At 38.7% G+C, this 18,481-nt stretch overlaps 2 protein-coding genes across 7 annotated transcripts in view; one reads left to right on the top strand and one right to left on the bottom strand.

Annotated features, from left to right (window-relative positions):
* LOC135293717 (cohesin subunit SA-2-like) overlaps nt 1-7,134 on the bottom strand; it is a 57,791-nt gene extending 50,657 nt beyond the window's left edge. For 2 of the 5 annotated variants that reach the window (XM_064408198.1, XM_064408200.1), the window contains exons 1-5: nt 7,005-7,134; nt 6,716-6,884; nt 2,277-2,361; nt 1,512-1,658; nt 2-98 (exon numbers count right to left, since the gene is read on the bottom strand). In XM_064408198.1, coding sequence (XP_064264268.1) covers nt 2-98; nt 1,512-1,658; nt 2,277-2,361; nt 6,716-6,759 — 373 coding nt within the window. In that variant the 5' untranslated portion in view covers nt 6,760-6,884; nt 7,005-7,134. Of the gene's footprint in view, nt 1; nt 99-1,511; nt 1,659-1,840; nt 2,007-2,276; nt 2,362-6,679; nt 6,970-7,004 lie in introns of those variants that run through there. The other 3 variants (XM_064408201.1, XM_064408199.1, XM_064408202.1) reach the window with 3 other exon arrangements.
* Nucleotides 7,085-18,462, top strand: GTPBP6 (GTP binding protein 6 (putative)). Of its 2 annotated transcripts, none has more exons than XM_064408207.1 (10): nt 7,085-7,526; nt 10,264-10,401; nt 10,828-10,898; nt 12,443-12,573; nt 13,275-13,345; nt 13,794-13,952; nt 15,334-15,542; nt 16,868-17,016; nt 17,327-17,479; nt 17,765-18,462. In XM_064408207.1, exons 1-10 carry the CDS (start codon nt 7,100-7,102, stop codon nt 17,904-17,906), a joined length of 1,650 nt encoding a protein of 549 aa, XP_064264277.1. In that variant the 5' UTR covers nt 7,085-7,099; the 3' UTR covers nt 17,907-18,462. The 2 variants fall into 2 exon arrangements, with proteins under 2 accessions (XP_064264277.1, XP_064264278.1); XM_064408208.1 differs by having other exon boundaries at nt 7,234-7,526; nt 10,275-10,401.
* The last annotated feature ends 19 nt before the right edge of the window (nt 18,463-18,481 follow it).

The raw sequence follows: 18,481 nt of genomic DNA, 5'->3' as shown, positions 1-18,481 counted from the left end.
CCTTGACAGCCTGAGCACTGAATGAAGAAGTTGATGAGATCCAGAAGTGCCACATTCCTGTCTTGTTTATAAGCTTCAACCCAGTCAACTACTACAGACTAGAACAGATTAAAGAAGCTCATTAGTCAGGAGATGAACACAGTTTGCTGCACTCCACTGAAGATACCCACAATAAAGACAAAAACTAACACTGCTCCATCTCCATTAAATTACAAAACCAAGAATAAACTCCAAGCAATTCTCTTCCATTTCTAGTAGTTCTAAAAGAATCTTTCAAGTCTCAAACTGCTTTAGACAATGTTGCTTTTCACAGATGCTTTGCTTCCTGTTAACAGGGAAAATTACCACAGTTTTAAGATAAAGAAAAATAAAAAAGTTGTCCTCCTGAGTTCTTGATTGCACTGAGGTAACAATTTAATTTTTAAAAAAGGAAATAAACATAAACAACAAAAAATCAAAACACACATTTAACCTCTGCACCATCTAATAATTAGTATTAAATCCTACCAGCAATTACCTTGGCAGTGCTCTTTTTCTCTAAGACTTGATTTGTGCAGTAGGTTTGAAACAGTTCACATACTAACATAAGCCAAAAAACTACTCCAAATTTCATTTCTGGGCAGTACAGTCTACAGCCTCTAAGTGACATGAGTCTCCTGGGACAAGCCACCAGTAGTTCCACACAGGTCTAATAAATTCCAGCAGCAACAGAACTCAAGCCCTGATGCCTTTCCAAGACCTTCCCATGACGGTTGGTACAGCAGAAGCCAAGCACTTCAGGAAGCTCTACTGAAATTACCCCAGCTGTAACATGAAGGTCTCACATCCAAAATATAAATGTACTTTTCATGCATGTGTACACACACACACACTTTGCTTACAGACCTACACACCAGAGACATACCTATAACTCTACATAAAAACATTTGGGGCTCCAGATTTTCATACACATATAAAAGATAATATATAGATGTGCTCACAGAATATGGGAGGTGGGCTTCCTCACACTGAAGAAAATCTCTAACTATATAGATGAACAGGGAACCTGGCTATTGTACAAGCTGCTGGCAAACTGCTTTGAATGAAGGCAAAAGATTAATAGTACAAGGCAAGCACAGGGGAAAAAAAAAGGAAAAAAAAGAAAAATAAAAAAGGGGAAAAAAACCCATGAGTTTTTAGAATTCAGGACAACTAAAATTTGCTATTGATGAACCTTTTCCACATTTTTTAAATAATTATCTTATTGTATGTTAAGGCATTGTTTTAGGAAGACTGGTTTAGGTACAATTTCCTTCCTCTTTTTAAATATCTGCCAGCTACCTCTTCACTAATTTCTTGAAGCTGCAAGACGCTCTTTCCAAGAGCCACACTCACAGCAGTTTTCCAATCAAACATGTTTCTTCCACAGCTGACCCAAAATTTAAACGTTCCACAGTACAAATAACGGAAATAACCACTGTTTATTCAACTTCCCTCCACCAAGTGCTTTCAGAACTCAGTGCTGGGAATACCTGCATGGCCTGCTTCCCCATGCTAACCACTTCAAACAAGGTAACTGCCTCAACCACTTCTCCATTCTGCAGCTGGCTCACTCTTCTGCTAGTGCGAGAATTCCTCCTTATGTTTTCACACTGCTCTCGGACCTTCCGCTTCTCTCTCTGAAACGAGTCAAGTAAACACAGTGTGAAAAACACAACACACAACAGACATTGACAGATACAAGTTTATTTCGCTCTTATTGCAATCACTTCCCCAGGCTGCTCAGTTTTATGCCCCACAGACCCCAACAATTCCTTACCAAATACGACCATACTAAAAGAGGGTGAAAGTAAGGATTTACCAGTTTGTGTTTTACTCTTAACAATGAGTCATAAGCATAGGATATCCAAGAGGAAAGGAGTTTTTGTACAGCCACACACTACCCAGAAGGCTGTTTTCAGTGGCAGCTGTCATTTCTGAAGAACAGAAAGCAAGAACAGAAGCTCTTCTACATCTTTTCCCTCACAGGTTAAACTCACTACCTGCAAATTAACATCAGCTGCACATAAAGCACAGAAAGGAAGAGCAATGCTGAAATGAACTGACCACTCAAAAGCCAGAGCTGAGGTTCTGCTGCCAATGGAATTTGAGGGTCAAGCTGTATCCAGTGGCCAGCTTCTGTGATGCACTGTGATTGCTGCACGCAATACTCAATTTTGTAACAACTGAATGAGACACAAAATAAACTCCACAATTTAAAACAATTAAAACTTGTAAAAGCTTTGAAATTGACTTACTGGTGTTTTCAGGTTGCCATTTCTCACACAAGTGCCATTCTGAGCAGGAGATTCGGGCACAGTCTCATCATGGACAGCATTCTCCCTAAGGTGTAACAAACATTGAAGGAGTTAGCAGCAAGCACTCAGAACTACACACTTAAGGACAAAGTCAGAAGAAAATAAAAGCAAATACATGCATTTTAGTATTTTTAATTTTTTGTTTGGAAGTGGTGACATTTTTTCACTAAAAGTCAAACAGCTAACTTTAAAAGTACAACAGAAATCGGAGGCCTTTTTCAGACTACTGGCTTTCCTGTAAGATATGGAGATAATTAGAAAACCAGCAAAGCTATCAAAGGTATCAAGGAAGTATAAAGTAAGTAAATGAAACAGAAAGCTGACGTTTACTTAATGCAGCCTTTGTTGGCTTAAGAGCTTTGCACCATGAACCAATAACACAAGAAGGCATTCACCCTGTGGGTGCCCTAAGCTAAACAAGGCAGTAACATTTGATGTGTTGACATTTTAAAATGAGAGGAAGAAATTGGTTTACTTTGTTTATAAAACATGCTGAGGAAAAAAGACACATAAAAAACTTCATTTTCATGTCATTTCTAATATCATGGAGGAACAAGAAAAGATATTCCTGTATAAAGAAAGGTGCACCTTCTGGGAGATCTGAAGCCCTACAATTATCTGCAATGAAACCATGCCATTTTTCATCATTCCCAATGCTAACAATGTGCTTTGCCAAAGGTCATGTCTGAGTAGAAGAGCTGGATCCCACTTGTGCAGCAGGTCCAGTACTGGAAGCTGGCTGCAATGGCCTCCTTTAAACTACAGTGGCCAGGACATGAAGCCAGCTGACTTGTACTACAGGAAGGCACAGAAAGAAAGTAAATATGAGAGCGTACAGTTACTCCTATTTTCATGATACCACTGCAACAAGAGAGTGTACTAGCACAAGTGAACACTTTACAAACAAAAAAACCAGTGTGTTACACTATCAGATAGTCAACTCTCCAGTATCCAGTGTTGGCTAACACAAATGGAGAATTAACTGTTCTATGGATACAGAACCAACTCAACTCCACCTAGGTTTATCAATGCCAGATAATTATGGGAAGAAGAATGATAAAAATGCTTGTTTTGCAAAGCAAATTCTGAGACTGAATAACATCAACTGCAAGACCAAGGTCCTGACATTGCTTTAGTGGTAAGAGCAGACAGGTTTTATTTAAACATGTCTCTGTTCACTTTTTTGATCTACTGAGACATTTCAAGAAGTGATGTAGAATGAGGCTTCCAAAGATTCCTATAAAAATTCTATGTAAATATAAAATTGTACAAAAATATATAAAATTTCTAAATACAATTATGCATAAGCTTATCTTCCCTACAGAGAAATGTTCTATGAAAGTTAAATTCCATTAATTACTCATTATAGAAAAGTTCAAAACATGTCCAGTGTTTGACAGATGTAAGGAAAGAAAATAATTCAGGATGAACCAATCCTTATACCAGCTGTCTGGACTTCTGCATGTGAATAGTGGGATAAACTATAGCTCCCAGCTGAGTCAGCATTCTATAATCAATCATCCACAAAAGTTTTCAATGGTCTTCTCCGACTTAAAATTGTGAGCCACCGAGATTAAGTAGCCCCAGTACTACCAGAGACTTCCCAGCTGAAAAGAACAAACAGCAAGGGACAGCAATATGTGTTGCTCTTCTGATGCCAGTTGGCTCTTCCCAGATCCTTCTACAGACCACAAAACCAAAAAGAATCCAAACATGTTTGGCAAGGAGCTGTTTCTCCTATGTGATTAAATCCTTTCACTCTTGATTTCAAAGCAGAATGCATCACTGTGGGGCTGGACTAACAGGTTCTTACTTGCACTGTTTCACAGAACTACAACTCAGGTGGCAGCCAACACTGCAGTAACATGGGTAACCAGTTTCTGCGCTCTACCTCAACATAACACTCAACACACCTCCAAAAACTTTTCTTAAGTGTTTACAAGTACTATTTAGCAACTTACTCCATCCCAGAATGAAGACAAATGCACTGCATTTGATTATAGCAACTACATTTGAGTCCAAGTAGGTTTAAACAATTTAAATAATTCAAAAATCAGAACTACCACAGGACAGTTCCGTCAAGGACTTGTCTGATCACGTACTGCTTTTAATAGCTCTGTCTAGAACATACTTCTTTGAAGGTTTAATTCACGCCTCCCTTTCCCAAGAACATTCTGAAGGACAGCTCTCTGGACAGTATCCACTGGCCTTGTGCTACTTGTTTTATTTCTTATGCCTGACAAAATGTACTTGTAGGAAAAGAGGCCCAACAAGTAAGGAAATGCCTGGCATATGGAACAGCATGTTATCAAAGCTCAGCAAAACCTCCAAGAGTGGGAAGACCACAGACTTACAGTTCTCTCATGCTGGGCCAACCAAAGCATCTCTGGGGTGAAACTTGCTAGATTACCTGTTACACATGCAACTAAACATCTATCTTAAGCACTTATCAAATTTAAGCACTAAATACTAATAAGCCATTTTGTTTCTGAACTGTTTTGGTTATCAGTACATCACAGCACATAGCTATGCCTCAGGAAGCACTGGGCAACAACAAAAGTAGACTGTTTTTTTAAATTCAGATACTACTAATATTCATGCTTCTCCTTTCTCTCTCTCTTTTTTTTTCTTTTTTTTTTTGTAGCCTTTAATACTGGTGTTTCCAGTAAGGCCATCCATAAGGCAGGTACAAACATTTGCAGAAACTAGACCTGCACCTAGAAACTGGAAACTGAACCCCATGAAACCACTGAGCAATTAAATGGGATATTTAAATGGAACTTTCATTTGTGCAACTACATTTCTGTTGAAGAAACTGTTAAAAGAATTAAGACATCGTCTTATCTTCTTAAGCAAAAAATAGGTATTACTGTACCTAGTTGGGGAAAGACAAAGGGGTCACTTCTGCAGCGATCCCAATACATACCTCCATTTAATATGTCAACTATAGTAGTGCAATGGTAGGTTTGACAAATTTTGAACTAGCTGGGTTTTTTTTTCCTCCCTTTGTTATTCTTCAGCATGTTGAGCACTACTGCATGCATACATTCACTGCTTCATGCACTGGAAGAAACAGCTCTCAGCCATTTAGTTGCTTCCCTCAGCAACCAGTAAGAAAGCACAAGCAGAATGCCATTTCTATTTCCACCTTTATACCCTGTTATGTATGACTCATTTTTACCTTATGTTCCTGCCACAGTATTATCCTTTCACCAGCACTTGAAGTATTACTGATAAAACACTTGAAGTATGAAGGAAGCCAAGTCCCACATCTAATCCTCAGACACAAAACTACTGTGATAACTTCTGAATTCAGTTTTCTTATCTTAATAAACATTTAGAATAGATTTGGTGACTCACACTTGAAAAGAAAACTACCTCTACCAAGGAGGCAATATATTCCTTTTGCTATGTAAAAGGAACAATTAATCTATGCTAATAAAAGAATCCTACCTGCAATTTTTTAAAAATTATAAATTTCAAAACAACTGGTTCATCTATTGGAAGCAATATAAGAAGCTCCACTAAGCAATTGCCATGTGCCTGCCTAACGCTTCAGAAGGCAAAAGGCAGGTTTCAGATGAAACATACTGGAATGGACATGGCAAGCTATACATGTCATCATGGGCTACAACTCTCAGCTTTCATTAGAGCATAGGGAAGCAAAACACATGGAGCAAATGGGCCCAGAATGTGACAGGATCAGAAAAGACTGGGCTGCAATAAGTTCAAAGCACACGACAGTGAAACATCTAAGAAGTATCACTCTTTGAAACCAAACAAGAAATACCCAGATGCTGTAACTTTACGTTTTATGTATTTATATTTATTCTAGTAGAACTTCTAGTTGCCGTTGTATAAACAATGATATGAACACTTTAGCTCATCTCTACAGATTACTAGAAATACATTATAATAAGGGAGAAGATGTGATGGATCCCTGATAAAAAGAATACAAAATATATAGAAGCAATTCCCCCATCAACACCTACAGGGAGCTTACAGATTACTTAGCACTCTTCCCCCTCAGCATCCCCAAATTCTGCAATGAAGGGAACACATGCACTGACAATGAACCTGCTCCTTTTTTCTCGTAAAGGTAGGGTGCACATTAGCACTGTGGTGAATAAGGCACAGAAAAGCTTGCAAAGCCAAGCTCCCTGTCGAACACCATGAAGCACTACATTAAGGAGATGCTAGCTAGTACACGAAATAAAATGAAGGCATCAATAACAAAGCACAGTGCACAGCAAAGCCCTTTTCCCCCTTTCCCCCCAGGATGCCACACCACAGACTGCGGCGGTATCTGCACGGCACACCCGAGGCACAGCACCCGAATTTACCAGCAGATTGTGCAGGCAACCTGTGCCAGGTCTTACTTTTGGCTGGGAAGGTTACTGGCTGCGTTGGGCTCGGCTATCATTTCCGCCACATTATTTCAGCAGCACAAACAAGGTGACGCGACCTTCTGAGCAAACTTCACCGACACCGAGAGTGTTAAAAACTTAACAACCCTTCGGCTTTCGCGGGCGGAGCAGCGGCCGAAAACTGTTAAAAAATGGCACACAAAGAGACTTAATTCCAGGCAAACCAGGCCAGAAACAGCCCACTCCCTCCATCCCCCGACTGGCCGCAGAAGAGGATGAAACAGAAAGAAATTCAACCTACCGACAACGCCGCAGTCGCTCCGGGCGCTGCCCGGCGCGGGCCCGGCGTCAATCACGGCGGCCGCAGGGCCCGGCAGGGGCGGGCAGCGCTGTCACATGGGCGGCGGCGCCGCTTCCGCAGCGGCCGGAAAGACGCGGCCGGTGACGGTCCGTGCCCGCCGCCCGGGCCCGCCGCTGCCGATGGGGCCCGGCCGCCTCTCGTGGTCGCTGCTGCTGCGCTGCCGGCGGGCGGCCGCGGCCCTGGGCGCGCCCCGGTGCCGCCCGCTGCCCGCCCGCCCGCTGAGCGCCGCCGGCCCGCTCCGGGCCTCCCTGCGCCCGCCGGGCACGGGCGGCGGAGCGCCCTGGAACGGGGTGGCGGGCGCCGGCGGGGATGAAGATGAAGAAGAAGAGGAGGAGGAGGATGAGGCGGCCCTGGAGGAGCTGCTGGGCCCGTCTCCGCTCGCCCCGGGGCCCGGCGCCCAGCGCGTTGCCGTCGTGCACCCCGCGGTCAAGTGGGGCCCGCAGAAGTCGCCGCTCACCACGGGTGCGGGGCTGCGGGGGCGGGCGGGCTCGCAGGGAGCTGTGCATCCCGGGGCTTGGGAATGGGCTGCCCTGCGAGGCGGTGGAGTCACTGTTCCTGGACGTGTGTAAGAAAAGACTGGTAGTAGCACTGAGTGCCATGGGCTATTGGCGTGGTGGTGCTCGGTCACCGGCTGGACTCGATAATCTCAGGTCTTTTCCAACCCGGTGATTCTGGGGCTGTGCCGCCAGTGTGAAGTGCACCCGCTGTTACAGCGGTGAAGCCGCGACGTGCGGCTTGCAAAGGACGGGCTTGGATGGAAGGTCTCGGTCGTTCTTTCCTTCTTTGACGACTTTTTAAAAGAGAAAGAGCTGTTAGTGAGTGCTGGCAGGTCTGTGCTTGGACTTGCAAGCCGTGCTGACTGTGTTTTGGACGGCAGAACGGCTCCGTGCCGGTTGGTCAGGGAAGCAGTCGGGTGTCCCCCTTATTAGCACAGTGTTAATTGCCCCCAGCCCTGCTGCCTGCCCAGGTGGGCTGGAGTCCTTTGGCCTTAGGGTTTGCCCAGAAGTTGGCTGGAGAGTATCAATACCCTCCTGTCCAGAGAAGAGAGTGCAGTGAAGTCCTGTATAAATCCTCTCGGGAACTTAAGTGCTTTTATGCACCTACTTAGTGATGCACCAATAATTCCTCTGTAAAGACCTTTTTTAGGACTACTATTAGGTTTCTCTCAGGAATTGTAACTAGCTAATGTATAAGCATTAATCATACCCAATTAAGATACATTATGAACTTGATGCTTCTCTTTGAACACTTCTCTAATTAGAAGGTTGCAATGTAAAGGATTAAAGCATCTTATAAGTTACTTCTTATAAGTAACTAATCATAGAATGGTTTGGCTTGGAGGGAACCTTTGAAGGTCATCTAGTCTGACCCTCCTGCAATGGCATCTTTCACCGGACCAGGTTGTCCAGAGCCCTGTCTAATCTGGCATTGAATGTTCACAGGGAATGTCCACAGGACCACCACCTCTCTGGGCAATCTGTTCCAGTGTTTCACCACTCTCATTGTAAAAAACTTCTTTTTATCAAATTTAAATCAAATCTCTTGGTTTAAACCACTGCCCCATTTTATTGCAACAGGTCCTGCTAAAACATCTGTCCCCATCTTTCTTATAAGCCCCTTTTACTTACTAAAAGGCTGTAAAAAGGCCTTCCCAGGAGCCTTCTCCAAGCTGGACAACACCAATCTCCCAGCCTTTTCTCATAGGAGAGGTTCCACCTGTCTGGTCATCTCTAGCACTCCTCTGGACCTGCTCCAAAAGGTCCATGACTACCTTGTGCTGGGGACCCCAGAGCTGGATGCAGCACTGCAGGTGGGGTCACACCAGAGCAGAGCAGAGGGGAAGAATCCCCTCCCTTGCCCTGCTTTGCCTTGGATGCAGCCCAGGACGTTTGTCTGGGCTGCAAGCACAGAGTGCTGGGTCATGTCCAGCTTTTTGTCCACCAACGCCCCCGAGTCCTTCTCGGCAGGGCTGCTGTGATCTGTCCATCCCCCAGTCTGTATCAATATCCTGGTCCTGACCCAGATGCAGGACCTTGCACTCATTGGCCTTGCTGGTTTTCCATGGGTCCACTTCTTGAGCCTGTCCATGTTCTTCTGTTGGCAAGAGACAGTTTGTATATAATTTTATTTCAGTTTATTATGTGATGAACCTAAATCTTGTTTAGTTTTATTAGTGCTGCTAATTCTAACAAATTGTCACATTGCAGAATAAAGTTTTTAACCTTTCCAGAATTGATGTTAAGTAACATAATTTTACAACTGAAAAGAAGGTAAAATATGAAGGCACCTTTCTGTCCAAACATACAGAAAAATAGCAGTGATCCCTCTCCATTTATTTAGGCCTTCCAGATGAAGAGCCTGAAGTCTGAACAAATGTTTTGGAATGATTTTTGAAGTACCACAGATACAATAGGAAATCTGTGTATTTTACAAAAAACATGAGGAAAAAGTGAATCATGATTATCTTTAAAAAATGTTACCTTTTGGAGTAATGTAACCTATTTAGTATATAAATAATGTTTTGCTGTCTAGAGAAACTTTACAAATTTGTTTTGAAGAGGAAAAGTTTGGCATATCAGGACTAGACTTGCTGATCTGATATTCCTGTGTAGTCTTTGTAATTTCACAAAGTCCTCAAAAATTATTGCTTTGCAGTGTAGATGTTAAAAACGCAAAAGTAGTTGATGAATCAGAATATGGGATTCAAATCTGCTGGTTTTAGCAGGTCCCAAAACAGTTTAGGTCCTTTATAAATAAGTGGCTGTGAAGTTAGCAGGAAGATATGTCATATTATTAATTTGCAAATTATTGCTGCAAAACACCGAAGTGTTAATTGTGTGGCTTTGTGCTCATCTGAAATAACAGATTTTCCAGTTAGTTATTCATTTCATTTGTTGAGGAAAAAAGCTTTTGATTTCTTTCCTGACAATACAGTTAAAAATTCTCCTAAGCCAACAACCACAGAAATAATTTATACTGTCAGAAAGATGCTTTCTGTGATAAAATTGCATCAAACTGTTCAATTGCTCTGATGAGAGTTAAGACACTTTGATCCTTGTGCTAGAGGTTAAAAGAATTTCAGTGTAGCTTAGTCTTTCCATGTTCATGCATGTACTGTAGTTATTGGAGATCTGAGCAGAGTTATGATGGTACATTGTAATATTTATTTCTTTTTTCTGTTGTTTTTATGTTCCTGAAGCTGAATTACAGATTGCCGAAGCCGTTGCTCTTGTAGATACTCTTCAGAACTGGACAGTTTTAGATAAAATAATTCTTCCTACAAAAAATCCCAACAAGAAGTTTGTTTTTGGCAAAGGAAACTTTCAGGTTTTGACAGGTAAGGCCTGAGATCTTTCAGCACTGCATCACTCTAAATGGAAGATTTTTACAGGCAAACTATTCAAGGACAGGTGTGAAAGCTGAAGAGAGGGAGAATTTTGTTTATCCATCATGCAGATTTGCAGGCAGACTTGAAAGAATTTTCAAGGTTACAAAAGCAATGCAGAATAGACGTAACCCCTGGTCACTGAAAATGTGTGAGGCAACTTAGTCTGTAACTTTATGTGATTGACATAAGTGAAACTGATGCTGTTCTTGGCACAGTACTAAATTAGCAATTGCAACTGCTCTATGAACAAAGAACATGGTGCCATTTGATGTTTTATGAGCGTTCTGCTCAGTGCAAAATGGTTTATAGTCTGGGCATTTTAAAAAGGGAATTGACATTTAACACTGTATTTTGCAATCATTATCCATCTTTTAGAAAAGATTAAAAAATTGCCCCACGTGACAGCTGTCTTCTTGAATGTGGAAAGAATATCTTCACTAACAAAGGTAATTAAACATAACATTAAATCATATTCTTTGCATCAGTGTTGTTTGGAAGCTGTTGATGTTAGGAGAAGTGGTCACTTAAGATTCTGAATTTGCAAATGTTAATATATGAAGCACCAGGACTGAGTTTTATTGAAAACAATCTTAATACCTATTGCATTTTTCCAGTTGATACATGTTGCCAGCTTGTGCATGAAATTTTCCAGCAGCTTAGTATAATTTGTTACAGACTCTGCTCCCACATTTGACACTAGCCCTTTTTAAAGTGTTGAAAATGTTACTCAAGGTGTTTTTTACATAATGATGGTGTTAATACAGGTTTTGTTACGAAGAATGTCAATATTTTGGCTTAGCTATGTGCTCAAGTGTCTATATTTATAATGGATAGCATATTTTTTTCCCTATGCTGTGGATGCTGAATTGTATTTTGAATATGAGGTGTAAATTCAGAGTAAGCTTATAGTTGAATGTTTCAAATACTTAAACTTTCATTTCTAACCCTTAAAAAGAAGCATTGGAGGGTGCAGCATACTCCAGTATTTTAACACTGTAAACAACTGGTACATGAACTACATGGTACATGAACTACGGATACTCACGGACAAACTAAAATAAAAATTTTTTTGGGTTTTTAGTATTTGCAGCATCATGCAGGGTGTAAAGTGTATGCAAACTTTGCAAGCAAATATTAATGCTTTGCTGGTGGTTTTGAATGCTTTCCCTGATTATAAAATGAAGAGATGACAAATATCTCTCACAGATGGGTTATTGAGTGCTTCCATTTGTTGATGAAAGGGAAGTTGAAAATGTTTCACTTCAATTTCCTAGTTTTTAGGAAAAGTCTTTATTTTATAGGATGGGTTCTTTCATTACTAAATTTGCTAAAAATTGTTTTCTTTTATGAATATAGATCTCAAGAGAAATTAAACAGGGTTGATTCAAGAAAGTATTTGAGAACATATATACAAGCATTCTAGATTTTAGAAATGGCATAAGGGAACTACTGCATATTTTAAGTGTATTTTGCTGAATTAGAGCAAGGTTGAAGGGTTTGGGTTGCTTTGGGGTTTATTAAGTGTTTCATTAAAAGCTTGCTATTAAATAATTTTCCTGCATTCCTCTCTATTTGTTTGCAAGTTTTAGTAATCTTTTTTCTTTTCCTATGTTTTCCCTAGTCTTTCCCATTCCAGTTTTTCATAATTATTTTTTACAAGGATTTAACTGCTGACATTCTTGATTGTGAGATATGCTGTAAGACTTGTTTCAAGAATCCATAAAGAGCAGTGGAAGGATTCTCACTGAATTTGATGGGTCTAGACACAAAGTTCTACTCTCTAAACTCTCTTTAACTCCTCTCTTTCTAGTCAACGAAATTTTGACTTTGCATGCTCATAATGATTGCCCATCCATTGCAATGGAATCCTGAGATCCTCTGAGTTCAAGTGTCCACCAGCTAATTAACTGTACTTGCTGTGTAGGAATTGATCTAGGGATACTGTGGGGGACAGAAGACATCTCGATTCTTTTGTCTTACATGGCTAAAGAAAGAACTAGAAGGTGCCTGGGGCGTGCAAGTCTTTGACAGATACACCGTGGTACTTCACATTTTTCGCTGTAATGCCCGGACGAAAGAAGCAAAACTGCAGGTAGCACTGGCTGAAATTCCACTTCTCAGGTACCTCGGGCTGTGCAAATCACATACTCATATCCACATGTTTTAGTGATTATTTCTTTACAGTAACAAAACCCAGCAATATTTGCTGTAAAGAAAAAATACACAGGGTGTTCAGTGATTGATTAGAGCACAGAATTATTTACTATAATGTCATTATTTTAAGCTTCTGCAGTGCTGACAGGCAAAACCAGAATGTGTTCAATAATCTTACAAAATGTATTTTTCATTAAAAGGTCCCGGTTCTTTCTAAGACACAAGATGGATTGCAAGACTATATAGGAATTGGATATGTATATCTCATATATAAAATTGTTGAGTTTAATAAGAAAAGCTATAAACAAGGAAGATTAATTTGTATTTAAATTTTCCATATTTCTGCATTCTGTGGCATAGAAATATGTACGTGGCAGTTGGTGTGAGTTATGTGGATGTTTTAGAGATATATTTGGCTCTCTGAAATTTCAGAATAGCAATTATAATTTACCAAGAGAGCTGTATACTTTTTCAAGCTACAGTTGAGTCAGAAAAATCTGCGTTTTTTTCTCCAGGCTTCTTGCCATGAGCAGGTTTTGTTTACAACTCAGTCATTTAGTGGTTTTATATGTACTATCAGAATAACACTACTGTTTCACAAATTTTAGGTATTTTGGTATTACTGGATTTAAAAAAATGCTTCTAATTAACTGTTACTCTGTTGCCAGGTCAAATCTGAAAAATGAGGTGTCTCAGAGAGATCAGCAGAGAGGTGGTTCAAGATATATCATGGGCTCAGGTAAAGTCTAAATATTGTCATGATTTAGAGGACTTTTTTCTCCATGGCTTTTAAACAAGTTTAGTTGCATCTTATTATATTTGGAGGAGGTCAGGAGGAAAAACTGTGTTCTGCATCTAATTAAACAAATGTACAAAAATCTATTGGAAAGTAAGTTAAATTATAAGGTTTGGGTCTGTACTGGTGAAGTTTTTTGGTCAGTAAGTGGTGAAGGATGAACTATTTGCTTGCCACAGGGATTTTTCATAAGTGTACATGGGTATTTTAGAGTGGTTAGCATATGTTATATAATTACTTATTCACTTTTTTAGGCAAGAATACCTAGACTTAGTGGCTTATTTTTAACTTCACAAGCCCTAATGATAACTCACTTGGTTTCCAAATACACCACTTGTTATGCAGTTTGTCTTGTAAACTATTCTGCCAATTATTCATTTGTATTTTTCAGGTGAAACATTTCTAGAAATACAGAGTCGTGTTTTAAAAGAAAGAGAACTTAAAATTAGGAATGCCCTGGAGAAACTAAGGAGAAAAAGGTCTTTGCTTAGAACTCAGCGCAGAAAATGCGAGTTCCCGATGGTCTCAGTAATGGGCTATACCAACTGTGGTAAGCAAAACCTCCTGAAATCATAACACAAAAGAGCTTATATTGTCTAATTTTTAATTAGAAACTCTAGCAAGATTCTCATTTGTGTGTGTACAGGCTTTGTATTTTAATTAGGTTTTTTTTTTAATTGTGTGATAAATATTTGTCAGTTAGGATGTAGTTAGGAAAGCAAATTAAGCTGCTTGGCTTTTTCAGTCTCCAAGACATGTTTTGGAGAAATGCCTAGCACCTATTGTGCCAAAAAGATTTTATACACAGTGCTAAAGACTGCACTGTTAATGTCCCTTTATGTGAATCTCTACTACTTGATCAAAATGGGTACAGAAATACACAGATGTTTAGATCACTATGAAGACTTGAGGAATAGGAAGACAATTAAGAGTTGGCCATTGATCTGAGAAACCTGCTTAAGGTGCACTGTAGCTTTTCATTAATTATGTGTAGCACTCTGAGATGGGTTCCTATAATAATCTAAATAAAGTTAAATGGGTTTTTTTCTGCTTTTTTGGTTTGATTTTTTAGCTTACACAAGTGAATTCTTACTCAAGGCATAAATAGACTTTGGACTAGATACTTTTTGCAGGTTGGATTATCTTAAGACAATTTCATTTTCTTATTCAACTTCTTTAAAAAAAGAAACCTATCTTGCACTAATTTTGTTATGACTTGTACACTCAAAGATTTGGATTATACTGTATATTTTTCTTAAATATCATACTTCCATACTTTTCAAACTGAAGATTCAAATATATATATATATACATAGATATAGATATAGATATAAAGCCATTTGGCATACACATAATTGATATAATTTAATTAGCCTATATAGTGAGCACTTTAATGACTAATTATGTGAAATATTCATTGAGTCAGTAAATGTCTCTAGTATTATGTTCATGAGGAAATGCCCAATAAAGGCCTCAGCCTAATAAGACATATATTATTAGCGCTTCTCTTTATTTTTTTTTTTATTTAGCAAGTAAATTATTTCATTTGACAACAGAAGCACTGAGGAGTGTGTAAGTGCATGCTTCCTAATGCTGTCATGGCAGTGCTCTTCAGAGAGTCTTACAGGTGAGAGATGTAGGTAGGTCACTTTGCAGGTCAAATGAGTCTTTGATCATCTTGTGATTTCACAGCACAGCTGTAGATACCAGTATGTGATTACATAGGTGACCTAAAACCAAATTCCAGGTTATAAAATGTAAGATTGTCTTTGGATTTCCTAACATCATATAGATAACTGATCACAAGCTACAATTAAACTACTCAAATAGATGTAAAAATATATGTTACATCATACATTTCACCTGAGCCTTGGAAACTAAATTTTACGTGGAATAATCCATTAAAATACTGTACTTTTTTATTTAATTAGGAAAAACTACATTGATTAAAGCCTTGACTGGGGAAGCAGGACTTCAACCCAGAGATCAGCTGTTTGCCACACTGGATATTACAGCCCATGCTGGCTATCTGCCCTCACATATGACAGTTATTTATGTTGACACCATTGGGTTTCTGACTGATCTTCCACATAATCTGGTTGAGTCATTTTCAGCTACACTAGAAGAAGTGGCTTACTCAGTAAGTAGTCAATTATAAAAATTGGGAAATAAAATAATTTTGTTTTAGATAATCTTCACCCCTTCAAAACAGGGGAAGTTAATTGACATGCTGTTCTTAGCAACGTATCTGGCTGACTATAGTAAACTCCTGAGATAATGATGTAAATATCTTAAACTAATTTTCTGATACTTTATTTATGCAGAACATACAGCTATGAAGGGATTTCAGAAAGGGCTTATTTGGAGTATACATGTCTATCTCCATGACACTTAAACCAGATAAACCAGATTTTTCTGATAAAATATCTGAACAGTGCATCCAAGTGAGTCAAGGCTAGCTTTCCTGGGAGTTAAAAATGAATTAAAACATCTGAAATTACCTGGTTTTAACTTAAGGTTGCCTGTAGAACTACAAGTGGGTGATTGTGATGTGATGCAGGCTGCATGTAATAAATATAAATGTACTTTAGCAATTATTTTCTCATTAAAGTTTGTTTTCTGTGCTATAACAAAGTGTAAAGCTGCATACATACGCACAGACATTTAAACAAAAACCTTGTATTATGAAAGGTAATGAAATTCAGTGGTAGCTAGATGCCAGAATGCTGCTAAAGATTAGACTTAACCATGTAATAGCAGGGCTTTCAAAACCTGGCTGAAACCATTCTCTTTGTCACTTACTTCTGGTTGTTTTTCAAAAGTTTAAAGCAATGTCTTGAGCAAAGATGATGAAACAAATTGAATTCAAATGTTGAGTTTGGTTGCTTGGTTTTTATCATGGCAAACATTATATATATACTTGAAACTGGTAAATTTTGTATAAAGCTTTTTAGTGAAGCATCAGTAATAGTATCCTGGGAGCTAAGTGTAAGTATTCTGTATGTTGAATGTAAAAACAGAATTACAAGTTACATCGAGTTTTTTTCCCTCTGCTTTTGAAACAATTTTGCAGCCATTACTCTTCTGAAAACTTTTTTCAGAGACCACTCTTTTTAATGTCCAGTGTTTTTGTAGACTTATTGTTACAAAGCCTTGGCTTTGAACAAAATGGATCAGTTATTATTTGAAATCTGATTCTGTAACTAGCTTGATTGACAACATTTGCTTCAGGTTTGTTGGGAGGCAATTTTTACTCACTAGAGGTGGAACACTAAGCTGCTGCAGATTTTCTTCCATGGTCTAAGAAACAATAGTTTAATACTGTTTTAGTAGTTAATTTTACTGTGCTAATATGCCAATGTATTACCAAATGGATAGGAAAGTATTTTAAAAAAATTAGCAATGCAAAAATGGTATACAATCACTACAACCTGGTAACTCGTGTTATATATTGATCTTTGCTAGGATCTCATAGTTCATGTGAGGGATATTACTCATCCAGAAACCATCCTCCAGAAAGCAACTGTTCTATCAGTTCTGAGGAATCTTGATCTTCCTAGCCACTTACTGGACTCAATGGTGGAAGTTCATAACAAAGTGGATTTGATAGAAGGGTAAGCAAGAGATGCTAAGTGTACTTAAACATTTCTTATGTTCTGAAATCTTTTTAATTCTTAGTGTAGAAAAGAGATCTCACACTTCAGAATACATTTAATAGTGTTTCTCAGTCTTTTACATGTGTAACTATGGTCTGAAAAAGAATTCATTATCTTTTAATTACAAAAGAAATCACTTGAGTCGTACAAGAAGTGGCCTCTGTAGAAGGTGTCATTACAAAGTAACTCCGTTAAATTGTCCGTGCTTGGAATATTTTCACAACCTAATCTTCATGAACAAATGTGCTAGCAATTAATTTTCTTTCAGGTATAAACCCACTGAAGAAAATGCTTTAGCTGTTTCTGCTCTGCATGGGCATGGTTTAGAAGAACTGAAACAAGAAATAGAGAAGAAAATACTGACGGCAACAGGGAAGAAGATTCTAACAGTTAACATCAACTTAGAGGGACCTCAGCTAAGGTAAATAATTTTAAATCATGTGAAGGACTTGGAGAAATATGAAACATTCATGTCTGAAAGTTATCAAATCATATCATACTGATTTTAATCTGCATTAAAAGTAACAGAGATAATTATCAGTGTTTTGCGACCTATTGACAAAAACCAGCCCCATTAGAGAAGCGAAGCAAAGCACTTCATCTTTTAAAGTGTTACCTAGATAGGAACCTTCTGACCTAGACAAAGAATCACATTTTGTGCAATGTGTCACGTTTTTAATATGCTAATATGCTTTTACATTTACAGCTGGCTCTATAAAGAAGCAACAGTTCAGGACGTAGAGGTCATGCCTGAAGACGGCACAGCCAGGGTGAAGGTGATCATTGGCAGTTCTGCTTTTGGCAGATACAAAAACCTCTTTCCCAACAGTGAGATTTTCATGTCATGAAACTGCATCCTGTTCTAGGAGAAGAAACTGATCTCCTCAAGAGAATATGAAATAAAGTGAAGGACCTGTTAGTCTCACTGCTGAATAGTTTATTTTTCTTCCACAGTTGATGGTTTTGGCCCATTTTATAAATGGACAGAAAACTTCTATATGGAAACAGAGCTTTGAGCTTAATTTTGTCAGCAAGTACCAGAACAGCACTAAATTTTTAAAGTTAAACCTGTTGTTGGCTGTAAGCTGAGGACCTCAAACACATGGAATGGCATCTGACTTAACCTACAGAAAAGTACCAAGTTTCTTATATCATATAAATAAAGCTTTTTATTGCCTTTTTCAGAAGAAAATAGTATTTATCATAGTTAAGGTGTTTCAGATCGTCTTTGGAAAATGAAAGTTAGTGAAGAAGATATTGTTGGTTGTATATAAATAATGAAGATAAATATGTGTTCTAGCAGAATGCATGAATGTAAGTAAAATAACTGCAATGTCTTACTGCAGTAAAGAAAAAAAATCACTTAAGGCATTAATAAAGTTATCTGTGAACATGTTTTACCCATACTGCCTACAGTAATTTA

Source organism: Passer domesticus, chromosome 2 (genome assembly GCF_036417665.1).
Source record: "Passer domesticus isolate bPasDom1 chromosome 2, bPasDom1.hap1, whole genome shotgun sequence".
NCBI lineage: Eukaryota > Metazoa > Chordata > Aves > Passeriformes > Passeridae > Passer > Passer domesticus.
Note: the sequence above shows the minus strand (reverse complement) of the source record. Positions and strands in the feature narration are given on the sequence as shown.

What these genes read in the sequence shown, in the direction of transcription:
- GTPBP6 (XM_064408207.1), top strand. Translation starts at nt 7,100, where the DNA reads ATGGGCGGCGGCGCCGCTTCCGCAGCGGCCGGAAAGACGCGGCCGGTG. An exon ending in AATGGGCTATACCAACTGTG is followed by an intron (nt 13,953 to 15,333) that starts GTAAGCAAAACC and finishes TTATTTAATTAG; the next exon opens with GAAAAACTACATTGATTAAA. An exon ending in TTAGAGGGACCTCAGCTAAG is followed by an intron (nt 17,480 to 17,764) that starts GTAAATAATTTT and finishes TTACATTTACAG; the next exon opens with CTGGCTCTATAAAGAAGCAA.